General features: G+C 54.1%; 1 protein-coding gene and 1 long non-coding RNA gene across 3 annotated transcripts in view; one reads left to right on the forward strand and one right to left on the reverse strand.

Annotated features, from left to right (window-relative positions):
* Positions 1 to 4,429: 4,429 nt before the first annotated feature.
* LOC132655801 (uncharacterized) lies at positions 4,430 to 9,346 on the reverse strand. Its single transcript, XR_009593659.1, has 2 exons — positions 8,935 to 9,346; positions 4,430 to 5,128 (listed from the first exon to the last, which is right to left on the reverse strand). It is a non-coding gene; the product is annotated as an uncharacterized LOC132655801 (long non-coding RNA).
* The window catches only part of Tmprss6 (transmembrane serine protease 6), a 29,233-nt gene continuing 21,408 nt past the window's right edge, over positions 8,024 to 15,848 (forward strand). For both annotated transcript variants that reach the window (XM_060389095.1, XM_021636768.2), the window contains exons 1-3: positions 8,024 to 8,236; positions 12,786 to 13,020; positions 15,268 to 15,401. In XM_060389095.1, coding sequence (XP_060245078.1) covers positions 12,786 to 13,020; positions 15,268 to 15,401 — 369 coding nt within the window. In that variant the 5' untranslated portion in view covers positions 8,024 to 8,236. The remainder of the gene's footprint in view (positions 8,237 to 12,785; positions 13,021 to 15,267; positions 15,402 to 15,848) is intronic.

Raw genomic sequence — 15,848 nt, forward strand, 5'->3', positions numbered from 1 at the left:
CCTGGTGGCGGAGTTCCATCCCGACACTGCAAGAGATAGTATTTTGAAATTGCTGGTGGTACTCTGTCATCTCAGTCTAAAAGGGTGATGCTGCTAGGGAACTGAGGGAAACTTCCTCTGGGAAGAAAGCAGAGCTGTTGAGAACATCTCCATCAGTTATAGAAATCACGTTTCTATGCACAGGTATTCTCCAACATCGCTTAAATTCCCACATCCAGGCTTGGGTAAGTGTTCCAACAGCTTCTAGATTGATTTATCATCCAGCTATCATTTGTCTCGCTTTCTCTCTCTGTCTATCTAGCCAATGATCACCTATCACCTGTCAGAATTTTTATAGTAGCTTGAGAAACAATAGTCAGCAATCTCTAGCATTCGTAAAGCTGCATGTGAGGCAGACATTGCCAACTGACCATACTATACATGGCAGACGCTGCTAATCTGTTGCACTTATAAGTAGTAGACGTTGCTAATCTATTGCACCTAACCATGGCAGACATTGCTAATCAATTGCACCTACAGGTAGCAGACATTGCTAATCTATTGCATCTAATCGTGGCAGACAGTGCTAATCGATTGCACCTGTACATGGCAGACACTGCTAATCAATGGCACCTGTGCATGGCAGCCATGCGTACTTGATCACAGCCTCCCTTCCACCAGAGGCTGGATGTAGCTTTGGGTTCTGCAGTACTGTGTCTGGCGCTGCCCCAGATGGTGAGAGCTGGCACCTAGCGACATGTCTGGGTCACTCTGCCTCTCACTTTCCTTCCACACAAGGAGCCCTTCACTTTTCCTGGCTGATTCTCCGAGCAGGAGAGCAGATGCTGAGATGTTGCACCTTGGGAAGCTGAGAGGACAATGGGCCAGGGCTCCAGAAGCCCAGGGGCCCAGATTGCCCAGCTGGTCCTAGTGTCTCAGGTCCCTGAGAGACCTGAGCTGGTGCTGTGTGGAGAAACGGGCCGCCATATGTCAGGTGGAGATGGCCAGCGCCACTGCAGGTCTGATGGAGATCTTGGGAGCAGGGCCAGGAGAGAGCAGCTGGCAGGATAGTGCAGGGAAGGGTGTGCCAGGACCCCCAGGGTCAGGTTTCAGGGGAAAGGCACCAGCTGGAGAGCAGGCACAGCGGGGGCAGGGGGGCTCTGGAGATTCTCAGGTGTAGAGTGAGGAGCAGGAGGCAGCCAGGAGCTTCTGGGAATGCAAGGAAAGGGGCTCGGGCCTTTCCCGTGTCCTTGCCAAGGCTGACATGCACCTTCCTTCCCCAAGCCGCATCTCTGCTCTCCTCCTCTTTCGGAGCAACTTCCAAAGCCCAGGCTTTCAGGCAACTTATGGTAGAAATAGTTTGTTCAAGTCTAAGACAGAAATCCAGCCTTGCGCTACTCATCGTGGTGGCCGGGACAATAGAGGAAACCCCAAGAAAGCAAAAGTAAAACCAAAACAACAAAGCACACTGGAACAGGATGGTGGCTCACTCCTGAACCCCAGCAGCGGGGAGCCAAGGCAGGAGGATCTTAGGTTTGAAGGTGGTCAGGTCCATGCAGTGAGTTCCAGGTCAGTCTGGATTATTTGACAAACCCCTGTTCTAGCAAACAAACACCGCCCCAAATCTTTAACAAACCGAAAAACAACCAACCAACCAAACAAACAGAAACTCCCCAAACCTCACAAGCTGGCCAACTTCCTCTGCCTCCACCAAAAAAAAACATATCACCTCCACATCCTTGAGAGGCAGCAGCTTGCTTCCCACTTGGCGGATGAGGAAACTGAGGCTGGGGTGGGGGTGGTTGAGATGTGTGGCTGCTAGAGGGTAGAGATCCTTGGCCCCTAGACCTTTCTGAGTGCAAACCTGCCTGGAGATACTTCTTCCAAAGGCAGAAACCCAGGAAGCCCTGTCTCAGTCTCCTGATGCCAGTCTCGAAGGAAGACGAAGATGCAATGCCCACCACGCTGCAGGGGGAAGAGAAACCCTTCCCACAGGGCCACTGGCAGGACATGGGGTGGAGGACATGGCTGCGGGTCAGGTGAGGCAGCCTTGGGCTCCTCCTCATGACTGAAGGAGGATGCTCTGTCCACAGCATCCCACAGGACAGGCACCAGCAGCAGCCGCCTCATCCCTGCTCAGACTCTCCCTCGCCCTCCTGTCTCTATGACCTATCTATCTACCAGGCATGTCTGTTTTTTGACTGGGGCTACCCCGCTGCTGACATTTTTTGACCCCAGGGATGTGACACACCCTCTGGGGGCCTTGAGAGAGCCAAGCAGGAAGCAGGGCTCACTTGAGGCCTGGGGCGCAGGATGCCAGGAGGTGCCCTCGATTCCAGGAAACCGGGTGCTGAGGGGAGAGAGCAGCTGGTGGAGAGGCCAGCTTCTCCGCCCCTCTGTGCATGGGGCCTCATGTGGGCACGCACACGGGCACACAGGTGTGGGTGTGCTAGAGGTGCTGGCCCCGCGGCTAGAGCGTCCGCAGAGGCCTCAGCCTCTGTGAAGGAGAACTGTGGACGCTGCAGACTAGTGGTCAGCACTCATCAGCCTGTCCCCAACTCGCTGCTCTCTGTTGGTGCTCTTGTCTGCCCTGCAGCCCTTATGCAGGGGTGGTGGTGGGGGGGCACATGGGCTCTCTTGCCCCTCTTCATCCTCCCTAGGCCTTACTCCTTTGTACATCTGCCCCAAGCATCTTTGTACATCTGCCGCCAGCCTTGCTCAGGGGCATTGTGTCCCTGCCCTGTCGGTCCCACTGGGCCTTTGGGAGCCTCAGTTTTCTTGTTTATGATTTGGAAGGGAAGGGAGCAAAAAGAGTCTAGAGTCTAGCTTCTATGTTTCTGGTGGCGCAGAAGGCTGGTCTACAGCCTCAGAAGGAGGTGGAGGCTGCCCCTTCATCAGAACACTCCCCCATTTTCTAAAAGAGCTCTCCCCCCGCCCTCTCCACTCCCTTCTCCACATCAATGTCCAGGGGACTTAGTGACAATGGTTGTGTTTGGTTGTGCACCTGAGGCCAGCCTTTCATGCAATTATTTCAGTGTGTTTACTGAGCTCTTGCTGTGACCTTCAATACTAAAGATAAGATCGGGAGGAGCTGGAATGTCATGAGATGCTCTTGGTGGAGGTCAACCCCAGCGACCTGGTGGGTGTGTCCCTTCCTGACCCCTTCTTTGGCAAGGGGCACGGCGGAGCAGAGCAAGCTGGCTGGCAAGAAAATTCTTTCACTGCGATAATGATGCCTGTGCAGCTGGGACTCCAACACCTGGATGCTGATGGAGACTGGGAGAGGAGACAACAACGCTAGCGCTCAGAATAATGACAGCGTTACACAACAGTCACTTAGAAGGTGCTGGCACCGGTCCCAGGCCCTCCCATCACCACTAGGCTTCCGGTTATCTATTCTCTGTGAGAAACAGTTGCGGGAACAGAAAAGAGGGCATGTGGCTAATGGGGGGGGGGGGGGCGGAGCCTCCTTCGAGAATGTGAGCTAGGGTAACCTCAGCCAGGTCACCTATCGGAAGGAGCCAACCCTGGAGCTGAACTGTCTCGGGTGGCTCTCTGCTTGCAGATTGTAAAGATCAACAAAGAAAAGTGTTGGCTATTGAACTCTGATCCCTTGGACATTTTGAACTCTCTCTGCCTGAGGCCTGTGTGCCAAGCTCTGCCAGCAGCCACCGGAGGCTGCAGGAGGCATGAGGGGCATAGCCCCACCCCGGGGCTGCTATGGCCCGATTGGAGACTTCTGACCTTCAGAACTGAGATGGAGCATAGTGCTGTCATGCCAAACCATTCTTAGGCAGCCCTCTCTCTCTCAGTGAGGCTCAGCTCAGTAGGGAATCTGCTCTCTGCCCTCAGGGTATGGGGGTGTCTACCAGCCCCAAGTATGGAGATGTCTGCCTACAGAGTACGCTTGTGCAGAACGTGTGAACATGAGCCTATGAGGAGGCGCTAAGTACATGCAAGCAAAGACGTTACTGCTCAGCTAGCTACGCTCCCAGTGCTACCCAGACAGGAATCATGGGTAGGGGAGGAGAAGTTCTCTCAGTGCTGCCTCAGGTGTTACTACCTTCTGTGGCAGCTCTTTGTCAGGTGCTGGGAGCCTCCACCCTGTGGTGGTCATTATTATAGGCCCAGAGCACGAGGTGCCTCAGCCACGACAATTGGCCTACAGTGACTAAGACACGTGATCCCAATGAACTTACCCAGGGATCAGGACTTACAATTTCTCATCATCTCTTTGCATCCTGCCCGGGCTCTGTCACCCCTGTGCCCCATCATTTCTGCCCCAGCTGCTCCCTGCAGCACCTCAGCTGTCCTCAGGCTGCTCATGCCATGGTTGTTGCCGACTGCTGCCGTCACCCAGCTTGCTGCTGTCCCACTGTCTTCTCTCTGGGTTATCAGCCAATACTATTAATGATAACGATCACAAATAGGCAAAAAAGACACCACTCGAGAAAATCTTCTTATTGGACTTAACGTCACAAAACCAGGGGCCACACAAGGAGGTGTCTCCAGGCTGGCTGGGAAAGTGACCTGGACACCCTGCTTCTGTAGACAAGAAGTGGGTATGCTTCTGACATCTGCATCAAACCATGGCAAACTTTTATGCAAACAAAGGACTGTCTTTGTACTGACCACAGGCCTTCTGCTGCATCACTTGGGGAAGTGCTAGCCCTCTGGCCTGGGTCAAACTGGTTGCAGGGTCATGTGGAGTTCACCAAGTCCAGCACAAACTGTTTGAAACAGACGCATCTGAAACAGTGCCTCCTGGAGCTGGCAAGCAGCTGTGATGGTCAGGGAGCCTCCTCACAGGTGTCCGGGGAGTGTTTAAAGGACTGGCATGGGGACAGCCCCGCTGGCTGCTTCACTTGGTAGTCCGTTATTCAAGATGGCCAGGACATCATAGAAGCATCCGAAATCAAATTGGGGAGTAAATTACCGTGCATCCCAAATCTTAGCTTCCTTAAAGAAAAAGCAAGCCTTAAAGGGGGTTCTTACCGTAGAATCTTATCATCTGCAGCGACTTAACAGTAATTCAGTGTTCCCCCTCCTCCGCAGTACCCGCTGATCCATCTCAAGACCAGCTCTCCTACTTCCTGCACGTCCCCCAAGGGACTGTCCCAGCTTACATCATCCCATTGCAGGAAGGTCCCTGAATTAAAAAAAAAAAGAAGTCTATCTCAGCTTTTCAGCTTTTCTTTCTTTCTTTCTTTCTTTCTTTCTTTCTTTCTTTCTTTCTTTCTTTCTTTCTTTCTTTCTTTCTTTAATGGATCGTAATTGCAATCTGCTACATATGTGGCCTGCCATGTTCGGCCCCTAGGAGGGGGTACCCAACACATTCGGAAATGGGAGGGGAACCCCTATTGTATGTGGAGGGGGAACCTGGCTGCCTATGGGTCCTTGGAGGGGACACCCTACTTCACATTAGTCATAGAGGAGGCACCGGGCTGCACATAGACCTGGGAAGGGGCGTCCCGCCGTATGTGCACACTGGGAAGAGGCTGGGTACCCATCTGGCCAAGTGCATGGCATACACCCAGCCCTGCTTTGTTAAGCCTGGGTGCGACAAAGCGCAGGTTCTCAGCATCGGAAAAGCGTGCCTCGAGAGTGATTCAGGATGCAAGTTCAAGATCAAGGTGTCCGTGGGTCGCTGCCCCCTGGAGCTGGAGAAGAATCTATTCTAGGCCTCTACGCAGAATCCAGTGGTTTCTGAATCCAGTGTCCTTGTCTGCACCTGATCTTGTCGCCATCTTCACTTGCGTTGTGTGTGTGTGTGTGTCCATCTATCTGTCTCCAAGTCCCCTTTTTGTGAGGACACCAGTCATATTGCATTAGGGGCCACCGTCCACCTCACATCTTTCTGCCCGAAACAACTCAGCCTTGTCAAGCCTTAGGTGGCAGTCTGGGGAGGTGACACACCTTGGCAACAGCAGTGGAGAAGACTTGGTTTTTGACCAGCCTGACTCTCTGACCTCTGGGCTGACTTTCATCACTTGAATATGTTGAACACTTCAGGGCCTGTATCTGCCCTTCTGTGTGCCCCTAGCTTTCAAGCCATAGCAGCCAGGCCTCTCTGACTCGAAGTGGCCAGGAATCTGAGGGCCAGTAGTACTGTGACATACAGATTCCCAGGAGCAATGAGGCCTTCTTGGCATCTATATAGAAGTATGCCCCTATTGTCTCTGCTGTGGAGACAAGCAGAGGACAAGAGCCAGGCACCTCAGCCATGGCTCCAGGCTCTCAGATCTTGGGGATCTGAGGCTCTTGCCCTCAGATGCTTGTCCTTCTGTGGCCAGCCCCTTTCCTAGGCTGAGTGGATCAATGGCTGTGGTCACAAGGTGCAGAGGCTGCCAGTTGTGCAAGATCTTTGAGATCTCCCAGCTGCCATCCTGCCTGGGCCAGGGCCCGGGCCACTTGGCATTCCAGAGGACAGGACAGGGCATAGAAGAGGGACTCAGGGGGTCTGTGTCCCGGTGGTATGTGGACCCTGTTCCCACCCAAGTTCTTGTCCCTTGGAAGGTTTGTGTGGTGAAAGCCGGAGAGAGCGGAGAGAGGAAGGAGAATGAGCTGGGCTGAGAATGAGTGTCTAGGCAAGAGTGGAGACGTCCCTCATAGGATTGAGGATCAGGCCCACAAGTGGGGGCAAGGACTCAGACAGAGCTGAGGGTCAGGAGACGGTGAGGAGAGGTACCCTCGCTCTGAGTCAAATGCAGCTGTGTGTTTCCATCTCCACAATGCTGGGCTTTCACACACCATTTTCCTGTTGGCCCAGAACGGGGCTAATGGCTACAACTAATCATACAGGAACCGCGACTCAGGGCCAGGGACCTGCCCTGATTCCTCTAGCACAGAAAGGACTGTGTCCACGGAACATGCAGCTGGCATCCCAGAGTAGGTGTGTGTCCACGCTCTCTCCACACTCCCTTCACACTCCACAGCCCCCCCACGCCACCACACCTCACACCCCACATCCATCTCTTCCTCCACGTGTGCCTCATAGCTCCACACACACCTTACGTCTCACAACCTGTGTCCGTCACACTGTGAACACGCGCATGCCTACCCACTTACACTAACACGCACAGCTCCACAGCCTGCTTCACACATCCAGTCCACCCCTCCAGACATGTCCTTTATCACATAGTTGCAGCATGCCCCCAATATACATTTCCCAACTCTACATTCCTCATCAAGCCACACTTACATTCTACACTGAACATGCATTTCCTATATGCGTGGTGTGTGTGGGCGTGGGCGTGGGCGCGCGCGTGCACACACACACACAACACACACATCCCTGGGAAACACACATCCACAGCATGGTGGGCCTCAGATATCCCTACAACTCTGCAGGAAACCCAGGTTCATGTCATGTGACCCCTCTGCAGCAGCACTGTTTCACAGAATTCTATGATGAGCCTCGATTGCAACGTCAGTTTCCTAGATGGCGCATCAAAGTGAAAAAAAAAAAAAGTGGGTGGGATTCATTTTCGCACAGTTCATCTAACCCAAGAGAGCCGGCAAGCTCACCTTTGAATCTACAATCAGTATGCAAATGATCAATGAGATAGTTGACATTTTTTGCTTGCTCAGGGCCTGCGAAACCTGGTGAGTATCTTATGTATAAGCCCATCTCGGCTCATCCTGACTCTATATCATGTCCAAGGGCCACATGTGGCTAGCGGCCACTGTCCTGGACAACAGGACTTTGTAGAATACAGGTAATTCCTAAATCAATGAGAGAGGGTGTCAATCCCCCCCCCCTTCTCTCCTGTACTTCCAAAGGCCTGAGCCCAGGCCTTTCTGGCCAGTTTAAGCCGCGTGTGCCCCTGCTTTCACCTGAATGGGCCTCTGCAATTTCCCACTCATGCTCTTGGGGGACCAGGGGCTGTAACAAGGCAAGAATGTCACCAAGCAACAGGCCCCGGGGGAGAGCTCAGGTCTCCTGCTCCTGCCTGTCAGCCCCCTGGGTACCCAGGCGGGCAGGGCGGGGCTGGGTAGGCGGGCATTGCTTGCCTCCTGCCTCCTGCCTCCTGCCTGTTTACCTTCGTTCAGTTATATTGTGGCCCTGGACCTGAAAGGAGGCCCATGGAGCTTGGGGCCACAGGCCACAGGGGACAAGGGCCGGACACCCCAGCCATGGTTCCAAGCCATTGATCCAACCTAAGCTGGCCAGCTGGGGGTGGAGAGACCTTGGCCTGGATAAACAGAGGCTTCCAGGCCTGTGTGCAGGCCCGGCACCTACCTTCCACTCTTGAAGGTAAGCAGGGGCCTCTGGGACATGGGACAAGGACCTATGAATCTCCCCATGACCACAGCTCCTCTGAAAGTCAGGCCCGGCTTCATGGAGCTTTGAGTGGCCCATGTTGCTTTGAGCTGGGCCCGCCAGAGCCTCCTTGGTCAGAGTGACCTGGAACTGAGGCCACGGGGTGCGCTGAGCTGCCATTAGGGAAGTGTGGGTGGAGCGAACCTAGCTGGGGCCTAAGGTGTGGGGTGCTGGAGGGCTTCCAGGGACCCGGTGGCCCGGGATTCAGGTGTGCAGAGACAGAAGGGGCCCAGTTTATGGGGCTGGTGGCCTTATTTCTCATTCCACATGCAGCTTTGCAACCTGGGCTTTCTGGAAAACAAGGCAGACCCAGAGCACCACTCTGTACCCGTGCGTAATCTACACACAGGAGCCTTGTAGGCTGGAGCTAGTGTGTGTGTGTGTGTGTGTGTGTGTGTGTGTGTGTGTGTCTGCCAGGACATGGGAGGCCAGGGTGTGTGCCTAGGGGTCCGTGTAATGAACAGATGGGTGTGCATTCCTCAATGTGTCTCAGTCTCTACACAGCTTGGGGTGGGTATACGTGGATTTATGTGTGTGGCGGGAGCTCCCAACAGTCAGTTCCTAGTCCCTCACCCTCAGGCCCCTAGCTTCAGCGGTTCACAGCAGGGCTTCCTCCAAGCTCCAACGCGTACCTCCTATGTCCCTGGGTCAGAGTCCCAGCTCGGCCCTTCCGTTCAGTCTGAGGGAGTTCATCTCCTGGTTGAGTCAGCACCCACTGAAAATAAACAGTAGAGCAAACAGCCGAGGTCGCTGGAGGCAGAATGGGCCTTACGTGTCGCCATCCGGTCCACGGCTGGAGTGGAACTCTCTCATACGGTGGTTGAATCCGGATCTGTACTGGGCTACCTCGTGGCCCTGCCCCAGTGAATCCAGCCTCCTGTGGACTGTCAGGAGGGCAGGAAAGGGTCCAGGGTAGATGTCCCACCAGGGAAGAAGACTGTCCGCTTCTAGGGGCACCACATCGTGGGTCAGAGAGCACATCCGTCTGCTCAGTTGCACTGATGGGGCCACCACCCCTCCAGGGGCACTCTGGGAGAATTTTTAGAAGGAGGTTGTCGTCTCCACTGAGTGTGGAGGTGACGTCAGAGCTTTCGGGTCAGGAGAGAGCTCAGCAGAAGAGGAAACGTTTGGGGAAGCAGGAGCACTTGCCTGTCAGTGAACAAGGACTCGTGGGGCTTCCAGTTCAACCAGCACCATGCTCGGGCAGGTGACTGGCAGGTGGTATACAACATTTATTATTGCCCTTGTTGGACAAGGTTATCATGGGGGGGAGGGGAAGCAAAACAATGTCAAGAAGCAAGAAAGTGGTGAGGTGGTGGGGGATGGGTCAGCCGTTTGTGGGGTGGCGTCTCTGGGCTAGGTGGGAAGGGCCTGGGATCTCACATTCATTCATTGGGCAGCAAGGGATGGTCCACTCCATACCAGGCTCTGCGTGGGAGCAGGACACACCACGATGATGGAGAAAGCCTTGTGTTTGTGCGGCCGTAGGGAAGACAGAAAACTCAGGTATATCACGGTTGTAGGCCTCTAGGAACACCGTAAAGAAAGTGTCAGCAGGGAAAGAAGCGGCAAAGACTTGGAGGAGATAATATGGGCCATGAGACAAACTGAAGGAGAAACATTCCCCTGGCAGGGGAGGTGGCAAGTGCAAAGGCCCTGAGGTGGGTTAGCAATCCAGCAAAGAGTAAACGTCTGTATTCGAAGGAGGAAGAAGAGAGGAAAGCACGTGGGGTCCTTTGGGACTGTGCTCTAGATGGCTGGAGCTATGTGTGGCCTGCAAACTGGGTAGATGGTGATGACATCACCCTAGGGGAGGGATTGTATGAGAATTCGCTGATGGGAGTGGTCAGGCCTGGCCGCTGTAGGGAGAGTGGGTCTGTGGGGGGAGGGGGGCAGATGCAGAGGTCTAGACGATGGTAGGGTGGGAAGAGTGACTTGGGTGTGAGCCAAGGAGATGTCAGGAAGGACGGGGAAAGCCAGCAATCCTGGCACTCGGGAGATGAGGCAGGAGAACTTCAAGGTCAAGGCCGGCCTGGGCTACACAGCAAGGCTGGCGGTTCTCGGTGTAGAGGGAAGGTGGAGCCACATGTTTTGATGATGGACCGGACCTCAGAACAATGAGCCCCACTGCCTAATAGTGTGAGCCACGGTGTGGCCATGCTCATGGTGGGTGCAGAAGATGGAGCCAGGGGCTCTATTCACTGTCAACCTCACCCCCATGCCCAGCACGGATTTGGACTCTAAATAAGAGCTCTAACAAAATGGGGTGACTCAGCCAGTCACCAAATTGAGAGGTTTGGGGCAGGCTCAGCATCCTTTCAGTATCTAAGCCACCCAAGCCCTGCTTCCCATAGGCAATGAGATGAGAAGAGGCCACTGTGCCTGGAGTCCTGGCTGTCCCATTGCTCCACCTTAGCATCCTTTATTCATCTGAGAGAAAAGACTGCCTTTTATTTATTTATTATTTATTTTGCTTGCTAGCTTGCTAGCTGCCTTGTTTGAGACAAGCAAGCCCGGAGTGGCCTGGAACAGATGATCCTCCTGCTTCAGACTCAGACTCCTGAGGCCTAGGATTGTAGATGTGCCCTACCAAGCACGGCTCATGGCTCTGCTTTTTCGTTCTGTTCTGTTGTTTTTCTTGTGCGCGTGTTCTTTGTGTATGAATAAAGCGCACACGTGCCACAGCATACTGGTGACAGTTAAAGGAAAGGCCCTCGCCTCCTATCTTGTTTGAAATAGGACCTTGTATTTGTTATCTGGCTCGCGAGGGCTCTCCTGTCTCCCCGTGCCATCTTGCTGTTGAAGCACTGCAATTACAGATGCCCGGTATCGCAGCCAGTTTTTATGTGAGCACCGGGGATTCGAACTCGGGTCCTCACATTTGTCCAGCAAGATGTGTTTGCTCTGCAAACCATCTCCCCATTTTTTTTTCTTTTTAAAGGGAGGTGGAAGCTGGGTGCGGTGGTGCACGCCTGTGATCCCAGCACTCTGGGAGGCAGAGGCAGGAGGATCTCTGTGAGTTCGAGGCCAGCCTGGTCTACAAAGCAAGTCCAGGGCAGCCAAGACTACACAGAGAAACCCCGTCTCGAACCCTTCCTCACCCCCAACCCCCAAAAAAAGGAGATGAAGAGAAACAAGGCCCAAAGCCAGGCCTGTTGATTTTAACCAAGGGTGCTCGTGGGCAATAAGTGGCTTAACTAACCAACGACCCTGAACCCATTGCCAGACAGTGCATAGAAAAGGTCCCCACACTCCATCTAACCCTAGTGTGGTAATGCTAAGATGAGGTGTCATGGGCTTGAATGAAGGGTAATGTGTGTGCCAACAGAGGCTAAGCAGGCTTGATGCCCTGGAATGGTAGCCGGGAGCCATGGAAGGATTCAGAGCAGATGGATGAAGGCAGGGGCAGAAGACCTTTCTGGTGAGGATGTGGAGAATGGAGTGGAGGAGGACACAGGAGGCAGGATGCCCATCTAGGAGGCTGCCCCAAGAGTCCAAGTGACTCCTCCCACCAACGCATGTTCTGGGGGTACAGCTTGGAGCCACAGTGACCTCTACAGGTATCACACCGGGGGGGGGGAGAGAGAGAGAGAGAGAGAGAGAGAGAGAGAGAGAGAGAGAGAGCCGTGATGTATGAGAGAGAGTGTGTGAGTGTGTGGAGCAGAGAAGCTTCTATGTCCAAAGTTTGCTTGGGAGTATCTAAGTTAGAGTGACAGAAGGAACCAGGCAAGGTGACATCCCACTGTCCTTTGACCATAACTAGTTAATTATAGGCGATAGCCGGAATACAGGAAAAGTCACAGAGACTGTCAGCTGCTGCCGTGTGATCTTAACTAGGAGACTTAGCTTTTCTGGAACTCTTCTCCCCACCCCCCAATCTGGGTAAATCCCAGGCACTCAAATAGGCAAATCCTGGGCTGACAGAGCTGTTCCCAGGACACTCTGGGTCTCATTTCCTTCATCTGTCTAATGGGTGCAAAGTCCAGGGGGATGAGGAAGAACATAAGGGGACAGTGGTCCACATCCTGGGTAACGTGGGATTAAATAAGGCGATATGTAAAATGTCTCCAAAGGCATGAGATGATCACGGACTTTTGGGGCCTCCTCAGTTCCAGGAAGTTTTGAGAACATGAGGAGAATGAAGGCCAGTGTGACTTGCAGGGGAAGAGGTCTGGGTCCAGGACAGGGATGGCTCGGGGTGTCTGGTGACTGGGACTGGGCTAGACACCCCAAGGAAGGAAAAGCATGTCCCGGAAGCCACTGCGAGAAAGGCAGAAGTCTGGGTTCATGGGTTCCCACCTGTTTGTGAGCACAGCCTCAGGACCTACGGGGAGCCAAACCCTCCAGCCCTGCCACCTGTCTCCTGGGATGGCCCCGGAAGGCCATCTCTACCACTTCCCAGGTCCCTGCCCTTCCACGAAAAGGGCAGGGGTGCTGCCCTGCTTCTGGGCACCACTGGGTCTCAGCAAAGGCTCTCTTGCAGATGCCAAGATGTCTACGGCTCCCCTGTTCTACCAGGAGGCCCACCGCTGAGGTTCCCCAAGCGTCTGATGGGCAGGGCAATGGAGGTGATGGACAGGAAGCTGCCGAGCCAGGGGGGATGTTCAACACCCCAAAAAACACCAAAAGAAAAAACCGGGACTACCTCCGCTTCACACCGCTGTTGCTGGTCTTGGCTGCCCTGGCCTCAGCAGGAGTCACGCTTTGGTATTTCCTAGGTAATGGAAAATAAGGGCCCAGTTGGAGTGACAACTGGAAGGGTTCAGGGAGGACTGTCATGGCTGTGGGGAGCACAGTAGGATGAACCAGGATTCCAGGTTCAATGGTGCTCTCCCATTTCCTGTGTTCTACCTCTTGAGTCACTATCCGCCATGTCCCTCAAGGTGGGTATATGGAGAATCAAGAGGACCACTAAAGTGCACTCAGGCTCTGAAACCTCTTCCTCCTATCTGACTTTTGCTCCTGTTCTCATGATTTTATCACGGTGTCAAATACAATTGTAACATACCTGTCATGACTGTGGAGGCGAAGGGGGTTGGGAAACCACAGAAAGGAGAGCCCAGCTTACTTACATGATTGGAGGCTTTTCATTAAAGAGTTGCATAGAATTCATTCTGGACATATCCACCAGTACAATTTCAGCTCCTGGTAAGCTCAACTCACTTAGAACAGCACTAGGGAAACAGATACACCTAGTTCAGCTCGGATGAGAGAAAGGTGACACATTGAAGATCCACGTCTTAGGGTTTCCCTTGCTGTGATAAAAACACCATGACCAAAAGCAACCTGGGATGGGGAGTGTAAGGGCTGATGCCATGGCAAGGAAGACTGCATGCTCCTGGCCCAATACAAAAAGGGATGCCTGGCTCCAAGATTCAACAGTGACCATACAGAGGCTAAAGGGGCTGGGGCTGGGATAGGAGCAGAGCCAGGCCCCACAGGGTAGATGATTGCCAATGTTCACTGGAGGATGCCGCAGGAAGAGAAGAGGCTAAGAGGGGCCTTACACTTACACTTCACTTCCAGGTAACAGCCCATCACTGGGAATGTCAGGATAGAAACCTGGAAGCAGGTGCTGAAACAGACTCCGTGGAGGAATACTGCTTACTGGCTTGCTCTCCACTGCTTGATCAGCCTGCTTTCTTCTATCACTCAGGACCATCAGTGCAGGGGTGGTGCCTCCCACAGTAAGCTGGGCCCTGTCACATCAATCAAGCGGATGTCCTGTAGGCTTGGCCACAGGCCAATCTGGCGAGAACATTTTCCCAGTTGAGAGTTCCTCTTCCTAGTGACTCCAGCTTGTGTCAAGTTGACCTAAATGTAACTAGCACAGTCCCCATATCCAAACAGGGACTATCTCATGGTGACTCATAGCTCTTCTCAGAGCTGAGGAATGCAGGCTGAGAGTATCCATTCACCACCACACAGGAAGCCAGCACCCCAAATAGTGCAGGCTGGAGGGCAGTCTCATTAAGCCACTGGGTAATTAGTCTCCAGGGCCGATGGGCCAGGCACTCAACTGGCCTTTTCTCCTGTGCCCCAGTGGGGTTCTACCTGGGGCTGAAGACCCAGGGCGTGGGACAAGAGCTCTACACTGTACCACAGAATGTTACCCCCTAAAAGGACTCAGAGTTGAAGCAGCCCCTGGGGGAGCTGTTAGGATGACCCCCCCTCCTGCTCAGGCCAGCACTGGGTGAGGAGATAGATGGGAAAGCATGCCCCACCCACCTTAGAGAGAAAATAGGCAGCCCAGAGTGGGGCTGATGCCTGGGCAACGAGCAACCTGAATCTGCATGCGAGCTGTGCCTGGCTTCCTTGCTGCTCTGTGGGGTCCGATAGCTAAGCCCCTCACTCTCTCAGTCTCCCTACAGCTCCAGACTGGCCCCACCCCCTTCTGCTCCTCAAGGAAAAAAAGGCCAACATGAGGGCTCTGCCTCCCACTCCCCCCAAGAGCAGTGTGAAGCCAGATTCCAACCCCTCCCACCTTACACGGTGGGATCCCCTTCATCCTCCACGTGCCCTAGAAGGCCCCTCTTAGCCTCTTCTCTTCCTGCGGCATCCTCCAGTGAACATTGGCAATCATCTACCCTGTGGGGCCTGGCTCTGCTCCTATCCCAGCCCCAGCCCCTTTAGCCTCTGTATGGTCACTGTTGAATCTTGGAGCCAGGCATCCCTTTTTGTATTGGGCCAGGAGCATGCAGTCTTCCTTGCCATGGCATCAGCCCCACCTTGCCTTCGCCCTCTCACTTCCTCCGCTTCCTCCACCAAGGAAGAATCTCCTCTTTGTCTCCACTCAGTCTTCTTTGGCATCCTTAGCGGTCAATGTCCTTTATCCACGGCGACTCCCGAATTTGCTGTCTGGGAGGCACGAGACTCCAGGGGCGGGCCGAGGGTTGGAGTGACAGTGAGGGAGGCGAAGAGACTGTTGGACATGCTCCCTTGACAACCCATTCCTTCCCGACCAGGGTACAAGGCAGAAGCCACCGTTAGCCAGGTGTACACTGGCAGCCTCCGGGTGCTCAACCGCCATTTCTCCCAGGACCTGGCCCGACGGGAGTCCACTGCTTTCCGCAGTGAAGCTGCCAAAGCCCAGAGGATGGTAGGGACGGGTGGGAGGGCAGGAGGGGGAAGTGTGAGAAGGTGAAAGGGCAAAGGCACGTGTGGGGGATTCTGGAAGGTTTGGCCCTCACTCTTCTGGGAGTGCTCACTGGGGTAGACTCTGACTTGGGTACCCTGAGAAGGGGCTGGGCTGGGGGAGAGGAGGAGTCAGCACAGGCGTCAACTGATTAGACAGAGACTTTACATTTTGCCTCTTGCAGCAGGAAAGTTGGAGCTGTGTAGCTGTCAGGACCCTGCCCCTCTCATACAGTCCCCATTAGGGACGGTGGGTTGCTAGCCCCTTCTACCCTCAACCAGGCACAGAACTAGTGTTCAGGGGGGTCCAGGTAGAAATGTGGGAGGCATCGCACAGCCATGAGAGCCAGAGAACTGAATATTATGCACCCCGGCATCTTGGCCTCATAGGGAACAGCCACAGGGCTCTTTT

The sequence above is a fragment of the Meriones unguiculatus genome, chromosome 8 (genome assembly GCF_030254825.1).
Source record: "Meriones unguiculatus strain TT.TT164.6M chromosome 8, Bangor_MerUng_6.1, whole genome shotgun sequence".
In the NCBI taxonomy this organism is placed as follows: domain Eukaryota; kingdom Metazoa; phylum Chordata; class Mammalia; order Rodentia; family Muridae; genus Meriones; species Meriones unguiculatus.